Genomic DNA, 21,354 nt, shown 5'->3' on the forward strand with positions numbered 1-21,354 from the left:
CAACACTCTTCCCCTCTTACTGGGGTGAACACAGGCAGCACCAGAGGAAGTGGCTGGGAGGGTGGGCACTGGCCACTGTGTGGTGGAAGATGATGCAGAGTCCCCGTTCCTTGTGCCCACCAGCATGGATGCATCCCCACTGGCATCAGATGATGTGGAACTTTGGGTCTCAGGCTGGGATTCCTCCAGCAGACTCCTGTACCCCTCTGAGGTGCTGGTGACATCTGTGTCACTGGGCTCCTGTGCAGCTGTTGTGCTTGTTTCACCTCCACTGGTGTCCGTCGCCTGTCCCTCCGTGACCACAGGAGATGCTGCATGAGAGAGAGAGATGTAGGGTCAGTTCAGTGGCAGCAACATAACAAACATATGCAAGCAAAGCATAACAAAAGATTACTAAATCTACATGTTGCATACCACCCTGTGCAATCACATTGTGCTAACTCATTATATTGACTCAAACAGTGCGTGGAAACTGGAAATTCAAGCATAAGTGAGCCATGTGAAGACCACACAGCACAACCAGACACACAAATAGATCTGAGCAGACCTAGGGCCATGATGAGGGTGCACTACTTGTTGCCACTGACAGATCTGGATGGAGCTGGAGTGAACAACACAGACACAGACTATAACATGACATTCCACAATGCCCATGAGCCCATGCCACCCACCATGTTGTACTTTAGGGCACAACGACTGGTGCACATTGGTGTCAGATGTCTAAGCCTCTCAAATCTGAGTGCAGGCAATGGATGCATTGATGAAGGCACACTCAGATCGGGCACACTGGGGATTGATGGTGACACACCGCTGGGGCCAGGCGCTAGCTAACACAAGTTGTGTGCCATACGATCACAATGGCCATCTGGAAAACATCAACATTGCACAGTGGCAACATGGTCAATGGCACATCATTGTGCACACAATGCCAATGTTCCATTTACTCCACTGGTGACTACACATGCCATGTTTGTGTATGTGATTTCGTAGATTGGCATGTACTTCGTCACATGTCACTTGTGATATTGATGGTCCTGTACACAAGACAGTGTTGTTACAGACGCTACAATGTGTACACATGTCAATGTGTTGAGGTGCAGTGACAATCACAGCAATGTTTGTCTCAATGAATGATGTTCTTTTTTGCATGTCCTCTTATGTCTGATCATGCACACAATCGTCATTTCTGCTCAAACTGTGGTCATTGTGTTGTTGATGTGTGCCAGGTTCAAATGATGCATGGAGGTGTGTCAAGTACAGCAGCTAGGTATGAGGCAGTGGGGTTGATTTGTTACACATATGCTGGATGCTATACTCCCAGGCGTGCCTATGGTAAATGTGGCCATATCCTTATGTGCATTCACATTGACCGAGGTGGTGTTTGAGGTACTTGCTTTGTGTAAGTTGAAGAGTGTGTCATTTGTGTAGCTGAAGATGTCTCTACATGTAAGCTGGTCTGTAACTCAATTTTGATGACAGTCATTGTTGACGTTGTGTCATCCAGAACATGAGATGCTGTGCCCATCTCATGATGTATTACATTGACATCTGTCCACTTTCATCTCAACTAGGAGGAGACCAAATCTGCTTCATCACTTGACAGTGCTGGAAGACATGGAGGATGAGGCAATCATCCGGAAATGCCGTCTGGATAGAGCCAGCCTAAAAACCCTTTGTGATATGTTGGAGCCCCACCTGCAGCCTCGCAGAACATATCCAACTGCTTTCGCCCCAAGGTATAAGGTGATGGTGGCCCTGCATTGTTTTGCTACTGGATCATTCCATCACACGGTGGCCAGCGCAGGTGGGATGTCACAACCGATGTTAAGCATGGTGCTGCGTGATGTACTGTCCGCCATGATGATCAACAAGGACAGATATATCCATTTCCCCAGGGGGCCTGAATTGGCAGCTGTGAGGGGAGATTTCTATCCACTCGGACACATCCCCCGTGCTGTTGGTGCCATTGATTGCATCCATGTTGGGCTTGTGCTACCACAGGCACGTGAGCACTTCTACAGGAATTGTAAACATTACCACTCCATAAATGTGCAAGTGGTGTGACTTGCAGATACAATCATCTCACACGTGTGTGCCAAATTCCGAGGCTCAGCCCATGACTCATACATCCTGCATAACAGCATTGTACCCCAGCTGATGGCTAATCTGCTTCCAGAGCGTGCATGGATTTTGGGTGAGTATGCCTAGTCATATGGCGTGCTGGGTGTGTGACCTGCTGCCCTCTGCCTCAGCGACATAGCAATGTTTATTTGTGTTTGTCACACCTAGGTGGCTCTGCACATCCCGACCGTCCCTGGTTGCTGAGCCCACTGCGGAATCCCAGGACCCCGGCTGACGTCCACAACAATGATGCCCATGGGAGGACACGTCTTGTGGTGGAGCATACTTTTGGTCTGCTGAAGTCACGTTTCCGCTGCCTGGACAAGACCGGAGGTGCACTGATGTGCTCGCCCGGTTAAGGTGTGTCAGATTGTAGTGGCATGCTGCATGCTCCATAACCTAGCCATTCGCAAGGAGATTCCCCTGATCCTGGATGATGATGAGGACCCAAGGCCCAAGCCTGCAAACCAACCCATGTCCAATGATGAGTACAGTGGAGAGGAGGAAGGTGTTGACCTGCGTCAACAGCTCATCACCCGCTACTTCACTTGAAGGTGGGTGACAATGTACAACGTACCATTGTCTGATGATGTTGCTGTTGTTGTGAAGGTGTATGTGAGATTTGTGACAGCAGCCGGTTGTAGACTCAGTGGTGGCCACCCTCCCTGCTCCTGCTCTCACTTATACATCAGCTCAGTTGTTCTCTTTTAATACGATTCAGTCCATCGCCCCCTCCCTGCTTCAGCGCACAATCGCCCTTGGCATCTCCGTCCCTTCGCCCTCCTTGTCTACATCTACGTTGCTCACTCCCTGGTTACACGTTCCTCCCCCTCCTCCCCTCTCTCCCCCCCACTACGGCCTCTGCCTACCTGCTAAACACCAGATCGGCTGGTAGGCACCAGTTCGGGCTCTTTAATTTACTGGACACCGAGGCCCCTGACTTTCTTTTTCTCACAGAAACTTGGTTCTCGGCTGATTCCCTCCCTGACCTATTGTCCACTCTCCCCGACTCTTACAATGCCCTTCGGGTGGACCGCCCTGCTGGTAAAGCCGGGGGGGGTGGCGATGATAACTCGTTCCAACTTTCAGTTCCAGCCCCTTCCCCACCCTCCCATACTTGGTGTTGATTTTTTAGTTGCCCGCTCAGTTAACCTTTTGGCCCCCCTCACAATAGTTCTTATGTACCGTCCCCCACCGAACATGCTTTCTTTTGTCCCTGCTTTACAGGAACTCTTGGCCACGCTTGTGGTCAATAACTCATCTGTGCTCCTTTTGGGAGACGTTAACTATTGGCCGGACGACCCCAGGGAAGACCAGTTCTCCAAGGACTTCTCGGCCACTCTTCAGTGCCTGAACTTCCTCCCCCACGTTCACTCCCCTACTCACGTCCATGGTCATATATTAGACTAAATATGGTCAGCTAGCTGCACTATCCTCTCCCCCACTGTCCTCCCATGCACCTGGTCCGACCTCTTTCTGATTTCTTTTTCCATTGAGCTTGAAGCTCCAGAGAAACTCCCCTTGCCCAAGAATATCTCGGCTCGCAATTGGAATCGGGTTGATCTCAACTCTCTCGGTGCTTCTCTCGCTTCCTCTCCCCCGATCTTCTTAACCTTTCCCTCGATCTTCAAGTAGGCGCCGTGAATCATTGGCTGTCCTCTTCTTGTGACCTGGTTGCCCCTCTCAGGAAAGTTAAGGCTTGTCGCCCCCATGATGCCCAAAAATGGTTTACGGATGAATTGAAAATTCTTAAACTGGACCTTAAGCGCTCTGAACGCCATTGGAGGCGCAACTACTGTCCTCTCTTGCGAGCTAAATACAACTCTCTTCTAGCTAACTATAAGAGGGCCATCCTCTCAGCTAAAACTACTAACTTCCCGGAGAAAATCACCTCATCAGCCAATAAACCCAAGGAGATTTTCTCCATAGTTCGCAACTTAGTTGCTTCTGATAGGGCCAACCCTAACCTTATCCCCTCCCAAGCTCTTTGTTTATCCCTGAATGATTTTTTTTAGAGAAGATTGCGAAGATCAAATCTAACATCCCTTCAGTACCTTTGCCACCCCCTTCCCCTGCTCTTCCCCCACCCTCTTCCTCCCTTGACCAGTTCCCCCCCATCTCTCTGGATTCCTTTCTTGAGTTACTCCAGAAAGTGAAGTCAGGCTCCCCGGCTGACTGTGTTCCAGCTCGCATTCTGAGAGAGCTCTTCACTCACTACCCTGATCCCCCCCTTTCCCTTCTTAATGCCTCTATCTCCTCTGGCCTAGTTCCGAAATCCTTCAAATCGGCCATAGTCTTCCCCATTTTAAAAAAGCCCGGCTTAGACCCCTCCCTCCCGTCCAACTTCAGACCCATTTCCCTTCTTCCATACCTTGGGAAGATCTTAGAGAGCTATATTACAACATGTCTCTCCACTTTCATTGAGGACAACCATCTCTTGGCCTCACACCAAGCGGGTTTCCGCCCGGCCCACTCTACTGAGTCAGTGGTCCTGTCTGTTCTAGACGAACTAAAGAGCAAGGCTGATTCAATTCTACCCCAAGCCTTGGTGCTCCTTGATTTGTCCGCTGCGTTTGACACGGTCGACCACTCTATCCTTCTCGACCGTGTCTGCACAGCGGGCGTTCGGGGCACTGCCCTCTCTTGGCTCGCCTCTTTTCTTAAAGAACGGACTCAGGCGGTCCATCTTTCTGGTTTCACTGCCCCCACCCGATTGGTTCCATGCGGGGTCCCCCAAGGCTCCTCTCTGTCCCCCCTTCTCTTTAATCTCTACATCTACCCCCTTATTCTTTCTCTTCTTGACATGGGGGTCTCCGTGTATAATTATGCGGACAACCTCAAGTTAATATTTAATATTTCCTCTCCTTTTGATTCCCTACCTAAATTCTACACTACCCTAGCTTTCATCTCTGAGTGGATCAACTACAACCAACTTAAACTCAATCTGGACAAGACGGAGTTGATCCTAACTGGCCCTACCACCTCCCCCTGGTCTTCCGCCTTTTGGCCCTCCACCTTTGACCCCCCGCCCACACCAGCAGCCTCTGCTAAGACCTTGGGCATTAAAGTCAGTCGGGACCTCTCCATGCATGCCCAGATTAGTTCAGTTGTCTCCTCCTGCTTCCTTTCCCTCCAGATCATTCGGAATGTGTCCCGTTTCTTTTCTTTCGATGCCCTTAAACTTTTGGCAATGATTCTTTCTCGTCTAGATTGCGGGAATAGCCTCTACGTGGGCATTCTGGCGTACGAACTACGCCGTCTCCAGGCTATCCAGAATAAGGCCGCCCGTCTTATTCTTCACCTTCCCAAGTCCCTCCACATCACTCCTGTTTTGAAATCCCTTCATTGGCTCCCCATTTGCCAGAGATCCCTTTCAAGATGGGTTGCCTGGCCTTCATTGCTCGTGCCCGTACTGCCCCGGCTTTCATTAATTCCCTCATGAGTCCCTGCACTCCCAACCGCGCCCTCCGTTCCTCCAATCAAGCCCTTCTCAATGTTCCGCGCTTTCGCAGATCCAAAACTGGAGGCACTAGTTTCTCTGTACTAGCCCCTCGCTTCTGGAACAGTCTCCCACTGTCCATTAGATCCATTCCAGTCTATCTACAATTCCGCAAGGCCCTTAAGACCTTCCTATTCTCCCAAGCGTACTCCTGCTGATTTCCTCTCGATAGAACTCCACTCATCTCAGCTTTCTACTTTAGCGCCAGGAAGCCGCTAGGTCACAGTGCGCTCTATCAAGAATTTCTAACTTCAACTTCAATGTTTCTGGGACAGTTCATTTCGGAACATCTACAGGATGTGTATGTTGACACTTGTTGCCCATTGTGATGTGTGCATGTGGGATTCTCTTGCTGTGAAGTGTTGTGTGATGTCTGTGATGATACACCCAGCCTAGTGAATGTTGTTCTGTTGTGTTTTCCTAGGTGCCTTCAACCTCTCCTTGCCTACATACACTCCAGTCTCCTGGTACATTGTAATCATGGTGAAGACTGTACATCTTGGAATAAAGACGGAGCAGGTACTACAACATGTGTGTAATGAGTTGTTTATTTGCAATGGTGACATGTGAAGGGGGTTGAACATTTACAGTGAGGTGATTAGTGCAGCAGTGAGTTGACAGTTATGGTACATGAGATAATCGAGTAGTCACCACATGGTTGTGGTGACCCAGTCCAACAGACAGATGCCATTCACAAGGCAGTATGGGGAAGGACAGTCCATAAAGTCAATGCAGTGGTGAAGAGGGTTGCCATCATGGTTGGCTCTGTGACTGGCGTTTGGCAGGTGCTTTGCCTCCTGTTACCCAGGGTTTTCTTCGGACAGCCCCTTCGTCGCTTGGTGTGGGGGCCTGCTGTAGGGTCAGTGGGGCCTGAGGACTCACCCCTCTCTGTGGCCGCAGGTCTGGATGGTGAACGGTCATCCTGCAGACCACCAGAGGGGGGTGGAGGTGCTGGTTGTGGTGCAGGCCTGTCCCTTAGTACCGCCACTTTCTGGTCCAAGTGGTCCACAATTTGTCCCATGCGGTTGTCGATGGACCTCATCAGCCGGATGAGCTTGCGGAACAGTTTGTCCGACTGGCCTGTTCGTTGTGATGTGGTCCAGGGATTGGGTCCCAGCCTCTTGTTGTCTGTGGGTGACCCTGCCCCTCCCACCTTCCCTGCTTCCACAGACCTGTTGCCTCACCACTGTATGCACCCACATCTTCTCCCTGTCCTCCTCAGTCGGTGGTGTTGGGTGGTCATCCTCTGGGACAGGGAGGGTGTTGCAGGCAGCACTGGTGGTGGTGGCGGTGGACGCACAGGCCATAACAGCAGGGGTCTGCAGTGACGTTTTTATTGCAGCAGATGTGGTGGGGGGACAATGGGGTCCTGAGACCTGTTGCACCCTGGCACACCAGATGGGCCGGCTCCGAGCTCATCGTCCAGAGAATCCTGGGAGTCAACATCCGAGAGTCCATGTACCGGGGGGACTGGCTGTGCAGGTTGCTGTTGTTGTCCTCTGCAGTGAGTTCTTGGTCACCTGTGGGTCAGATGGGAAATGGTCATTGTAGTGCACACCGAAAGCTTTGTGTTAGCTGTATGTCATTCACTGTTTGTACACCACACAGTAGACTAATCATCACATTTTGTTGTATGTGCACTACTGTACCTCCTGACATGGTGCTGTGGTACATGCATTACTTGTCCATGGTGTGAGTTGTCAATACCTACCATGCGCAACGTGCATGATTTCTGAGTACAGTGACATGTTGCCATCTAGGGACTAGTGCAGGAAAAAATATCTGTGAGGACTCTTTTTTACTCACTCTGCCCTGTCAGATATAACATCTGGCCATGAACAGGCCATTGTCATCTCCTGCATACCTTTGTCTTGTCATGTGCATTTTTGGATTCGTACCACCAACCATGATTTCTAGATTCTCATTTCGTCCTTGCTGCTCTGGCCCCATGGCACTTACACATGGAATTCAGTGCTCTGCATGATTGTGCCCAGACTTTCTCCTACATGTGCATTGGTGCACTTTGGTTGCTGTGACAATCTTGTTGGCTTAGCTGTGTGCACACTGTGAGTGGCAATAGGATCTGTGTGTATGTGTGTGCAATGAGAGGGCTGGTGTTGTCATGTGGCACCATGCTTTTTGTGGACACTGTTTGTATGCACATACTGGCTACTTACCTTTTCTGTTTTCCTATTTGGCTTTGACTTGACACATCTGTGTGTGTGTGTGGTTAAGGTTTGCACCCTGCTCAGGGGTGTGACTAGCAAGCATGATATGTCTACGTACCTGGTATTTTGTTTGTGGTGATACAATGGCGAATCTGACCGCCGCGGATGGATTTTGGCCATCTCCGCCCGCTACAGGCGTTTTTTCTTTGCCCCGGTCCGGCGTGGTCGGTGTTTTTTGGCGGTTGATCATAATTTGGCCACCGGTTTTTCCACGGTAACGGCGGGCGGTTGTTTTCAGCTTCCTTGCCGGTCGGGGTGGTTCTCCGACCGCCATCCTAATAGACCCCTAAATATCTTGAAATACTCCCCACCTATATACCTTGTAACTCAACATCTACATTTTTTTTTATTTTAAATTTAAAATATTACACAATCTCTTTACAATTGTTTAATTACTCCCCACCATTATCCCCTATAAACTCATCATCCTGCTCCTGAATTTTTTTCAAATTCAATCTAATTTTCTCATTAATGTTATCAAATTTAAATATTACACAGATTTTTACAATTTTTAAATTACTCCTCAGCCTTATCCCTTATAAACCCAAAACCCCACTCCTAAAAAATATTAATTAACACAAAAAAACATTTCTATCAATTTACTATAAATAACAACACATAGATAAAACATATTACAAACTATTTTTAACAAAAAAATCCATAATATATATAAAGACATTTTTAACATCAAAATGTTTAATATTGAGATTTCATTCAACACCAAATTTCGATATTTCTAACTTCGACATTACATTCCACACTATTTTGAGATCCAAATATTTTCTACACAATATTTCTGTCCCACTATATTTTTTTTCGATATTTTGTCTGAACACCATTTTAACCACTAATTTCTTGACATTGCTGTAAACTGATTTATCTAATTTCAAATTTGAGTAAAGAGACCAAAAACTAGGGGTGCACTGAGTCAATGCTCCCTCCAATAGCTTGTTTGTCTCTTCACCCATGTAGGGTGTAGAGAGAAAGTGTTCTCTCATTTGCTTGGGACCATGTCCCCATGCAAAAGAGGGAAATTCCCCTGGGGATTGAAGTGGTGCACACAACTGCAATTCGTATGGCACAAGAAGCTGCAGAAGCTTCTGCAGGCACTTCTGCAATAGGAAAGTGCTACAGAGGTGCAGAAAGCGGACCCACACACCAGTTGTGCCCCAGGGTTGTCAGTGTAATACAGCCCCTAAGATCTGGTACAAATGTTACTGGTCTACCATTAAGATCTAAATGGGCTTAAATATGTGTATTGTGTACAGCATACTGTAACAGACTAGTAATATTGTTTCTATTATTTATATATCAATGCATTTATCTTTTCCAGGAATGTATCATGCTTCATCAAGTTATAGCCACTCTGAATTATGGAGACACTATTACATTCAAATGATGGACACATTAAAACCGTAGATTTTAGCTGTTTATGCTGTCTTGTAAATGTTTTGTTATCTTATTGTGAGGGGCTGCAACTTTGGTAAAATATGCTGTCAAATATAAGCTAGGCTGTTAAATATTTTTTTAATGAGTTTCATCAGACCGCTTTGACAAAGCCTATGCGAATTGAAGGCAATACATGAAACCATGAGTCCCACACTAGAGTTTATCATTTCACCTTTCCCGGGCTTGGATTTAGGATTCTTGGAACCACATAGATGGTGCAACAACACAAATGTGTGAACAAGAATGGGGTGCTCAAGTTTCAAGGAACCTAATCAGTCCAGTGCACCTGGATGTGAGTGAGTGGCTTGCTCTAGTACAACCTAAGAAATGGGAATATTTCATGAATATAACCCTAAAAATGTTAATACAAATTAAACAGTAAATTTGCAATGAATGTCTCTTTTGTTCTGCCATCCTCCAGCTTCTTCGTTATATAAAAAATGTGAGTTTGAAAGAAAATGGTGGCAGAGGGGCCTTTTTTGATGAGCATGGAAACCCACCTGCACAGTATGATGTTTTAAACTGGCAACGAAGTCACAAGGGCACCCTCAGACCTGTGAAGGTGGGCGCATATGACTCAAGTGCTCCTTCCGGAGAGACCCTCAACATTAACACCAGTTCTGTCCGGTGGATTGGAGGAGATACAAAGGTAAAATTTTACACATTTTATGAAGTCGTTTAAGCTCCTGTGTTGATGCTCGCATAATAGTTGTGAGGGTTGACAGAAAATTCAGGCACATTTCATTGAGCAAAGAAAATGGCTCTTTGCTTTTGCATTTATTGACCAGTAGATTCATAGCCGCAAATCAAGCTATGAATTATCAGAGATAATTGCTTATAATTTGTCTTACATAACCCATCCCCTTTCATGTTACTTTTTCCACCACTGAGTGAGTAAGTACCGGTACTACGCTACAGAAACAATTTCAGGTGCCCCCACTGCAGCATATACTGTGTAAGGGAAACCAGGCAGATATATATATATATATATATATATATATATATATATATATATATATATATATATATACACTCTTTCGGTTCCCCATTCTCACCGGGCCATTGCAGCGCTCCTCGCGGGTGCTTGTCCCTGCGGCAGAACCACGCCACTTTAAATCCACACGTAATCCCGCCAACTGGAAGGACAAACGGGACGCACTCTCTGCAACCTTTTGCACTTTTTTAATTTTCTTAATTCCTTCATTTCACGGGATACAGGCATGAACAGATCTACGCGTTTCAGTATACCAGATACCGTGCTCACGATATAGGTGCCCGTACGGTGCGCGCACGGAGAAAAACCTGAAAAAAAAAATATTAATAAATACATAACTTAGCATTTAAAAAACCGTACAAATTCACTTAAAAAACCATAGGTTTCACACACGTTATAGTTAGGAATTAGCATTTAAAAAACCTTGCAAATTCACTTAAAAAACCATAGGTTTCACACATGTTATAGTTAGCTGGACATTTCCCTCGTAAAAAACCATTGAAATTCCCCCGTTATAGTTAGCGCAGGCAACTATAACTCACGCGACCGCAATCCTCTTCTGATGACGTCAGATATTACATCACTGATTACATATGTGTCTTTATGAAAAATAAATATTTGTAATATATGTATATAAGTATAGCTAAAGATTAATGGAAGAAGACATGGGTAAATAGGTGTCTAAATACAGTGATGTAATATCTGACGTCATCAGCAGAGGATTGCGGTCGCGTGAGTTATAGTTGCCTGCGCTAACTATAACGGGGGAATTTCAATGGTTTTTTACGAGGGAAATGTCCAGCTAACTATAACATGTGTGAAACCTATGGTTTTTTAAGTGAATTATATATACATATATATATATATATATATATATATATATAAGTGGCGCATATAGGTCCAGCATACAGGCCCCAAGAAATACAATGTAGCACCAAAGGAGTATGCAGCTCCTGTAGGGTGGGGAAAGAAGAGAAGGAGGCTAGGATGGTTAGCACCCTTACTCAGTAGTGGAGTGTGGGTGTTTCCCAGTTTGGGAAGTGGAGCCCTCACACACGCATTTGGGTGGCATGCTTCATCATAGGGCTTGCTCTTCATTGCTCAGAAGGAGGGGTAGGATCCCGGCACCTGTTTTCCAGGAAAACTCATGATGTTAACTTTTGTAATCATTGTTGCTCTGCCTAACTATTGATGAGGCGTGACTTGAACCCAAATTGGGTTGGTCCCATGATTTGTATTATTAAGGTACCTCATTGAAAGGTCACCAGAGTGATTGGTTAATTTTCCATAACCAACCACCCATGTAGATAGTGCATCAAGATAGGTCCTGAAGAATTGCAGAGTGATTTACACACATAGAGCGAGAAACATGTTGCCCATGACTACACACACATATAGACACCTCTGACCATCATAATCAGCAGTACCCCTGCTCTGGGTTTAATTGAGATGAGTGGGAGCGCAGTTTAACATTCATTTTGGAGCACCACCTGGCCTCATTTTATTTCTCCTCACATCACCTCACATCTACACCACTAGGTCCCTCACATGTACCTCACCTATACGGCTTGGGAAAAAGATCCTCGACAAAGAGCCCCTCATGGGTGCACATCAGGCATTGCAGCACCGGCCTGACGAGGAGCATGCCCTATGATGAAGCATGACACCTAAATGACTGTGTGAGAGCCCCACTTCCCAAATTGAGAGACACCCACAATAGCACCGAAGGGGTATGCAGTTCCTGTAGGGTGGGGAAAGAAGAGAAGGAGGCTAGGTTGGTCAAGACCCCTACTCAGTAGTGGAGTGTAACTAACATGTTAAAAGTGCAGAGGATTTTAAGCTTTAATGCTTGTTTCAGACAAGGCCCTGCAAGTACTTCACAATAATGGATGTTAAGTTATGAAAAATATTCAATGCTGGAAAAGCTACTCCACAAATAGAAAATTGTTGTCATGTGTATGTGCATCTAATCTCCGGCTATACCTCTTCTACTGAGGTTGGTTGCAGCTACAAAATTAACTCATTTTTCTACATTCTGTTGCAAACAATAAGGCATTTATACTCCAAAGTCATGCTCTGGACTTGGTTCTCGCTGGGATTTCCATGGTTGAACTTTGTGCCCCTCAGCTCATCTAGGCACCTCAGCATTGGCTGCAATCATGGCTTTGAGGCTCCTATACAGGACAGGACGTTCATCATAAAGATCTGCCTTTCTTTCACAATTTGTTAAGCTTATATTAAATCAGAACATTCTGTAAATGTGTTTTAAAAATCTATGCAACATATATTTGACATCATTGTGAATTGGCTGAGTTTAAGGGGGGGGATACCTGATCTAGAAATAGGGAATCTGGCCAGTATATCTAAACATAAATCTAGTGATTACAATTTATTGTCCCCAGAATTCAAAATATCCTTGCAGACCTGGGACTATCAGTTAGATTTCCACATGGCTCTGTCCATAACGGGCGTAACGGGCATCAGGCGTTTTTTCCAGATGGCTGGTTTTGCAGCAGTGGGGACTGTTGTTTTTTTACTGGGCGCCGGTTTTACAGCTGTGCTGCAATATTGTCACCCTGTACCAAAAGCAGCAGTGCCCAGTCCGGCCCTGGCACTGTCTAGTACAAGGACTTTTCATCTTCCGTTTAGCGTCTTTTCTGGGCAGGAAGTAAATAAGATCAGGGAGACAAATACACGTTACAGGGCAAGGTCAGGGTGTGCAGAGATTGACAGATTGAGAGCTTCTTTGCCTCTGCGCCCATGTCTGTAATAGGGCGTGGGAGCAAAGGCAAAGAGGTTCCCTAATTTGCATGGGGACCTCCCTCCTGCAAAGGAGGAATGCCCTTTGAATATAGCACTAAGGGTATTCCAGATCAGGCTTCACAAGCTTCTGCGGACCCTTCTGTAATACTAAAGTGCTCCTGGGGCATGCAAAGTGGGGGCACTTGTCTAATACAGCCCCAAAACGACTTGTGATTTGATGTAGCTCCCCAGGACACAACTCCTCCATCCTAGGATAAAGGCCAAAATGAATTAAATGTGTTAATATTATGATTAAAAACATGACACTGAGAGAGAGAGTATCATTGGTAATAATATAAACCTATTTCTTTGCCCAGGTACCTGTCTCTGTGTGCAGTCCTATATGTTACCCTGGATCTAGAAAAGTTGCAAAAGAGGAAGAACCTGCATGCTGCTTTCTGTGTGTTCCATGCCCTCAAGGGGCAATTTCTAACCAGACAGGTGATGTCCTCTTACAAGAGAGTTCAATTTTCTATTTATCATTACTTTCTAATTGGAATTATTAATGAAGACTGAATCTAGCTCCAAAGGGCAGTAGAGTGCTATACACAGTGAAAGCATGTGCAGAAAATAAGGGCACAGCAATACAGATGAACATTTACATTGGGACATGATGGCAATACTTTTGTAAACATTCAGAAGTGATCGAAATATAGCATTGCACTGATGTGAGGTAGAGGAGGGTAGGGATGCATTCTAAGATAGATGGCACAAATGTTGTGAGGTGATGGGCTTTATGATCTGCCCTGAGTTGTACCCAGGCAGAAGCGAGTCGATTATGCAAATGCAGGTTGTTCCAGCATCCGGAGTGATATGCAACAAACGTATCTTGGCATATGCATCCTTTGTGAGCCTCTTGAAATTCCAATTTGGCTATTGAATTTCTCCTGGCAGTGTGGGTGTCACAGGGTCAGTTCAGTTTAGAGGTGTGGCAGTTAGGTGTTTACCTGAACAACCCCAATGACAAGAACTGTAGTACTTTAAAATTTTCATTCTCAGGGTAATATAACAAAGAACTTGGCAAAGAAGCTGAAATATGAAAAGACATCTTTATTAAACTCAAATGAGTGAGACTACGTCTCCCAGAAGCTGACCTATAGCAACTGAAAGAGGCAGTCTCTAGAATGGTCTTAGCTCAGACCTTTTATACCATTTATTATGCCCTAGGCATGCAAGGGAGTTGTACCAGTCACATTCCTAAACAAATGAAAAAGCTAGAGAGGCAACAGGTGAGTAGCCTTTGGGGTTTTAGCAGGATATGGGCGAAACATTATAATTACAGGGTTTCATAAAGGTTACAGTTGACAAAGGTAAAAACCCGGACAAAACCAACATTCTTCTTTAGACAAGCTGGACAACCCAATAATAAAAATGGTCACCTCCCCATCGTAAATAGACCATAAAAGCAGGAACAGAAATAGATGAGAGGTAGGATAAGGGGTGTGTATGTGCATACCAAACTTTACAATCTCCTGTTCTTTGATCTCTATCTGACCAGCTGCCTAACAAGGAACTGGCTCAATGAGGTCAGCTTCAGGCAACAGGGTCAGTTCACTCAGGTCATTCAAAAGTCAGCTAAAGTCATCAGCCTATGTGAGGGCAACCACAAAATGGCTGCTATGCACAAAATGGAACCCATGGTTCACAACGAAATCTTCAAATACATAGTGAATCCATCGGTGTAACATGACGAAAATACTCATGCATACCGCACTCATCATTTGCGGTTCGCTGATACCAAAATCGTCATGATACGACAACCTTTATTGAACGGGTTCAGGATTCACGGAACCACAGACCCTCCTTTTGCCCTTACATAGGCAATAACCTAAATTCACGTCAATCTGAATCCAGGTCTATATTCACCAGATCATCAAGATGTTGCTGGAGCAAAATCCTAGTACTTGGTAACTCTCTCTGGACAGGTCTCCTCAAACATGAAGTAGCACAAAGGTCACATATGGCAGGACAAAATAAGGAATACCTCTATCTGTAGTAGGTGGCATAAGATCACACACCCAACAATTAGTGACGTTCACTACTAACTGGTGTTGATGCAGAAGCTGTACAAAAGAATTGCTTACGAATTCTGATCTTCTAACCTGCTCATGTTCAGGAAAAGGGTGAAAAGAGTGCAAAGAAGCAGTAGTAGGAAAAGACATAGGTTGGGAAGTGGGTGCAGAAGTCAATTGAGTAGAGAAAAACAATCCCACCCATAAATGACAACGTCATGTTTAAAAAGACACTAGAAAACACGTTATTAAGAACATATAGACAACGGGAGAAAGTAGTGACCACTATTACAAATGAAATAATAATTTTTCACAACCCTAAGCAAAAAGCAAATCCTAAAATTATCTAGTAACATTTTTAGGGCTCCTATGCATTTCAGTAATTTGGTGAAACAGTGGTGACCCTCATCAATGCTCTGAGGTGAAAAGGGGGTACTCTTCCACAGAAAATGGACTTTATTCTTCTTTTACTAAACAGAATCGTACTTTAAAACAATGCCAGCAAAACAATCAGTCTCCTAACACCTAGTCTATACAATCACACGGAGACCTCTTGTGAAACCAACTATGCCCAGAGTCCGTTCAAAAAGCCTCTCTGGCAGGCTTCTATTGTCCATCAAATCTTCTTTTGTTGTTTTCTTCCGCATGGGCCTCTTCATTCAAGCCTTTCATGATCTGTTGGAGTGCCCTCCTGGCAAACACTCATAGCTCATTCAAAAGTCTCAATGTCTCAAGGCAGTGCACCAGTATCTCTCCTTTGTGGCAGGCACTACAGGTAGTGTGCTCTCCATTGATCAAGGGCACAGGTCATCTCGTGCAGACCCGGGACCATTCTCGGGCTCCAACACTCATCATTCAGTGTCAGAGGACGCTCAGGCTGCTCTTTCATGGGCACCAGAATGTAGTGCCTTTTGTCAATCTTGGATCCACCGGTGCACTGCACTTCTATTGGAGCAAAGGAAAAGGGGGGAGTGTGTGGCCAAAAACTCAGGCCAAGGGGCTCAAGGGACTGCACACTGTCAGAGGTTAACCAGCACATGACAGGCGCTCTTTTTGCACTGAAATTCTGGTTCTGTGGCAAAAGCAGCTCCTCCTTCTTTTCTGATGTTGAACGCCTTCTGATGAAGCAAGTGCGATGCTTTAAACAGTTCATTGTATAACAAGGGGACTGCAAACAGGTGGCCTGCGATCTTCAAAGGAGTGGCCACACGCCATGGGACAATTTTGGTCTCGAATACACTGTCATTCTCAAAAACCAATACAAATATAAAGGCAGTAGGCAAAACAGTGCCTCTAGGCTTTTCAATTGGGTTTCCGTGTGAGAGCCTCCATCATCTAAGGGTAGATAACTACACGAGAATTCAATCTAAATGGATGTCTTCACATATGGTGGCACTGTCTAATGGGGCAAACACATTTATTCTCAATGATTACATATAGGTGTTTCTAAATTCCTTATCTAGAACACCTCAAAAGAAAGATCACAAGATACATTTTATCAGAGACATGAAATTAAGGCAGCAGAAAAAGGAACTAAAAACCAAATTAGAATAGGCATTGAATTTGTCATATTAAAAAAAAAAAACGGAAGGTGTCTCCTATTGAGGTGGAAAACTTATCTTACTATAATATTGAGTCAGTTAACCAGTCCGTCACTACCCTGACAGTTAGGCTGGGAAACATCAAAGTAGGCCTAAAGAAAATTCTTTAAAAAAAAAAAGTCTGATCATACAAGTGTGAACCTGAACAATACATCAACAATAATAAAAAAAACTGACTAGTGAAAGAAATATGGAAAAGAGAAATGGGACTAGGTCACAGGTAAAATCCCCAATAACTAGGCATGATGCGACATTGGTGAGGGGAGTAGTGACAAAAAAAAAATGTATAGGAAGAACAAGAAATTACTTGGGTGATAGTCAAGCATGTGACACAATACCAAGAGTGTGAGTGATACACAAAAAAATCACAATAGTTTAAAAATGTAACTCTACCGGCGGCCGCTACACCATATACGGTAACCTTAGCTAATGTTCCAGTTCCTTCTTCAGGGAAAAAAAAATGAAACCTGGTTTCCTTTATGGTACAAAGCCATATACTACTTAGGAAGCAGAACAAAACTGAGTAATATAATATAGAAATTAGGTCACCATGTACAAGAGTCACAGATCTAGAATTTTATCCTTACGTCCAATCAGGATACATAATTTTAGGGCTGCCTGTTCCTTTAAGGGAAGAGGGAGCAAGTGACACATTTTGATCCTGTATATCTCTTTTATTTTTTTTGAATACTATTTATAGCCAAATTTGACATACACTGGTGAAGTGTTGTCTGTGTCGTGTTCACAAAAATAAAAATATCATATTTGTGAAATTTAGCAAATCAACCCAACTGTAGTGTAGCGATACACATCGTCATGTATATCCCTCCACAACACAGGTAAACTTGTAATTATATCAAAAGCAGCAATATAAAACAAAAACATGCATAACGCACATGTCAAGCCATCAGATATACTTGCTGTATATCAAGCATCAAGCACACAAAAAAAAAAAAAAAAGCATAGACAAAACAATAACATATGTAAATGAGCGGTGACGCGCAATACCATGTCCCAAAACCCAATATTCGGGCCTGCTTAATTTGTCAGGTTTAAAATCCTCACCCTCCTTTTTGACAGCAGATCAACAGGTAGTGGAGATTTGGCTGTCAAATGCAACTTACTGTGTGTCACTTCTGACACACAGGACCAGCAGGAACAATTCATAAAATGATAAAATGCAAGAATATGTAAAATGCACAAACATTTATTTTCAAAAGAGAGACATTTCTCATAACCAAATAATATCAATTATAACTTTTAATCAGAAGACACAACATGATACACATTAACAAACACAGAAATAAATTTCCATTACTTAACTGTTACCATATTGTCAGTCACCTTTCAACATGAAGCCACCGTAGTTTTACCTTTCTAAAAGTAAAAATTGTTACACTGACACTCCATATTAATTTGGCACCTACAATTTCCACTGTGAAAAATAATTCTTAATTGGCAAATCGTTCTCCCTTAGGCATGTAGCCTTCAAAATTTTAGAAAAGGGCTGCATCTTATTTTTCTGTCTAAGACTTAATGCAACACTTCGTTTTCTGTCAAATAAAAGCAACTAGCAGGCATTATTATTATTTTTTTTTTTTTAGAGCGGAGACACAAATGTATCAGTTCTGCAGAGCATTTAACATGATGTTGGGAGTTTCAAAGAAACCCTTTTTTTATATTTTCCCTTTGGAATTAAGGGGCATATGTATCAACATCTCCATTTGCGATTCTCAAATAGCGATATTTTGAGAATCGCTATTTGAGAATTGCAAAACGGGATGTATTTAAAAAATTGCAAAACTTTTGCGATTTCTTAAAATTCCTTAATTGCGATTAGCAAATTGCGAAATCACAATTAAGGAATACCTTCCCATTCATTCCTATGGGCCAGGAGGCCCATAGCAATGAATGGGAAGTCCTTCTCAATTTGCGATTCGCTATTTGCTAATCGCAAATTGAGAATACTTTCAAAGGTGCAAGGGTGTCATGATGACACCCTGATGCACCCCTGAAATCAGCATCTGTGCACATATGGCGCACATACATGCCCTAAGGGCATGTATGTGCACCACATGGCACTTAGAACTATGCAAAAAAGTGCATATTTCAAAGAAATCGCAATTTACCACCAACTTGAATTTGGTGGTAATTTGCGATTTCTTAAGGAGAAATCGCACAACTTGGGTGCGTGTTACATTGCATTTAAGAAATCACAATTTGCGATTTCTTAAATGCTTAAGCAAACTTAAGAAATCGCAAATTAAGCGATTCCTTAAGATTGCGAGGCTGAAATGCCTCATACATCTCCTTTTGCGATTTTGTATTCGCAAACGCAGTTTTTTTGCGATTCGCAGCATTTGCGAATACAGAATTGGTTGATACATATGCCCCTAAGTTCTTTAATTGTATTGATGTTCTTATGGAGAAACCAGAAACCCCACCTTTAGAGGCCCGTTTAGCAAGGTCATTCTGCATTCCACAGAGACAAGGCCCTAATTTAAAAGGTCACAAATGTCAACATGACAGCCTTCTCCATTGTTTACAGGGAAACAAAAGATAGCATCTCAGCGCGGCTTGAGCCAGCCTCTGCAGCTCCCAGCTTCTGCTACTCTGAATCTGTCAAAGACAGTAGGCCTTCCTAATTCCTCCTAACCTGCAATAATTCACTCTATTTTGAAAAACAATTTCTCCTTTTTAGGCGCTAAAAATTATCTCTACTCCCAGTTTATTAAACTACATTTACTGTGAATAATTCACAAAACCTAATAACACACATACCAGTTTTTAGAATAAATGCTTGTTGCAATGGTACTCATTTCATCAACCTTAAATGGATCTCACTGGGCCATTAAAAAAACAAAAAACAAACCCCAAATGGGAACAATCCTGCAAATTTGTATTATACCTAAATGTATGCATTTACTAAAGCCTGAGACACTTTAAAAGCTACTCTGAATGAAAGAAAATGCAGTTTAAACAGTGCTTTTGCCCAAAATCGACTTTGATATTTTAGGCATTAAAAAATGAATATCCTACAATTTTCTTCCATAATATGCATTACCAGAATGTCTATTACACAACCCATGAGTCAGCCATTGAAAATATTAACTTATACTTTAGAGAAATGAGCTTGTTTGCTCCTGCGCCAAGGGAAAATTGCACATACAAATGTCATTTTAGCGGTGCAACATAACTTAAATTAAATTACAATGCTAGGAGGTCATAGTATAGGTATTAAGCTGTATAAATATTAAAAAACGATTTTTGAAAGGCACTTATTTTTTAAATAATTTTTCCATAATTAATAATTTTCTTTTTTTTAAAAAACAATTATTCTTTTTTTTGGTGATAATTCCACATATAAAAGCAAGCTGCATCCCTTGCCTATCATTTTTGGACACATTAACTCACAAGCCTAAGCGCATAAGCCTAACTTGAAACGCGTCACATTTTTGCGCCACTTTCATTTAAAAGGACGGTTAGGCAAAATTCCACCCGTGTTTAACTGGGGAAGTGCTGGCTGAATGAACATTCCTATCAAATATACTGCAGCTGAAAAGTTTGCCTGTGAACATCTAATACAATGCATCTAAGGAAAATGCTGTAAATGTATTTATTTTTGGAAAAATAGATAATTTCGTTTTTGGGGCCTTATTTATATCTATTAAATGTGTTTTCTAATTTTATCCTTTAAGCATTTAACTGCAGTTTTGTATATCTGCACAATTGCTCATTCTATAAATTAAAGAGCAACATATAGCTATTTTAGCACATCACATTGTTCATTTCTGGATTTTTTCCTAAGTTTCTACTTAATACTAATTAACCAACATTTAACTTAACAGACTGAAAACATCAAGAAGACCCACAAACACACATTGAGCTCATTTCAGACATAAACAGAAAGGGGTCAAACACTCAGGACACAAACTACAGCGCGCTTTAGCCATTTTTCATAAATAGCGCTGTCGCAATTTACTTACAGAAGTTACACAAATGGGAAAAAAAAAAAACCAAATAGACATTTAAACACACATTTTAACCCATAAGCCAACACTTAGGACAGAAACAAGGGACAGCCCACAGACTGTGCTTAAACCAAACCATTTGTTACTAGTTTTAAGTCATATTTACAAGAAAAAAAACTTTATTAAACGTGATGGGGCCCACGCCGTGTTTAGAATAGAGCTCATAAGTTGGAGTTCCAATCGGAGGTATCAGACATGAATCCTCCAATTGGGAATCCCTGTTGCAACAAAAACCAAACCAAGTACCAAATTTGCTACGATTAGGCATCTTCGCTCACTAACCGAGCTTCAAACTTGAAGGGGCTATCTTTTTCGATACACTCGCAAATGTACGAGATCCTCGGTTTTTGAAAATTGCAATCTTCAAATAAAACTAAGGACCAATACTAAGAACCAATACTAAGGACCAAAGAACCAAAAACTAAGAACCAAAGGACCAAAGAACTAAGGACTGGGAGCGACCCACTTATACTTCAACTAAAGCAGATGGAGAAAAGGTCTCTTCATTACCTGCCTACACAAATTGCAATTCGCGTATACAAACCTATACAAACCTATCAGAGCTATACCAAACAAATAGTTGTCCAAATTCTAATTGCCAAGTTCTAACTGCCAAG

At 43.2% G+C, this 21,354-nt stretch overlaps 1 protein-coding gene across 1 annotated transcript in view; it reads left to right on the forward strand.

Annotated features, from left to right (window-relative positions):
* The window catches only part of LOC146782740 (extracellular calcium-sensing receptor-like), a 78,991-nt gene that overhangs the window by 52,347 nt on the left and 5,290 nt on the right, over positions 1 to 21,354 (forward strand). The window contains exons 4-5 of the mRNA XM_085638578.1: positions 9,719 to 9,946; positions 13,411 to 13,534. Of these exons, the coding sequence (XP_085494704.1) occupies positions 9,719 to 9,946; positions 13,411 to 13,534 (352 nt within the window). The remainder of the gene's footprint in view (positions 1 to 9,718; positions 9,947 to 13,410; positions 13,535 to 21,354) is intronic.

Source organism: Triturus cristatus, chromosome 12 (genome assembly GCF_964204655.1).
Source record: "Triturus cristatus chromosome 12, aTriCri1.1, whole genome shotgun sequence".
Classification (NCBI taxonomy): domain Eukaryota; kingdom Metazoa; phylum Chordata; class Amphibia; order Caudata; family Salamandridae; genus Triturus; species Triturus cristatus.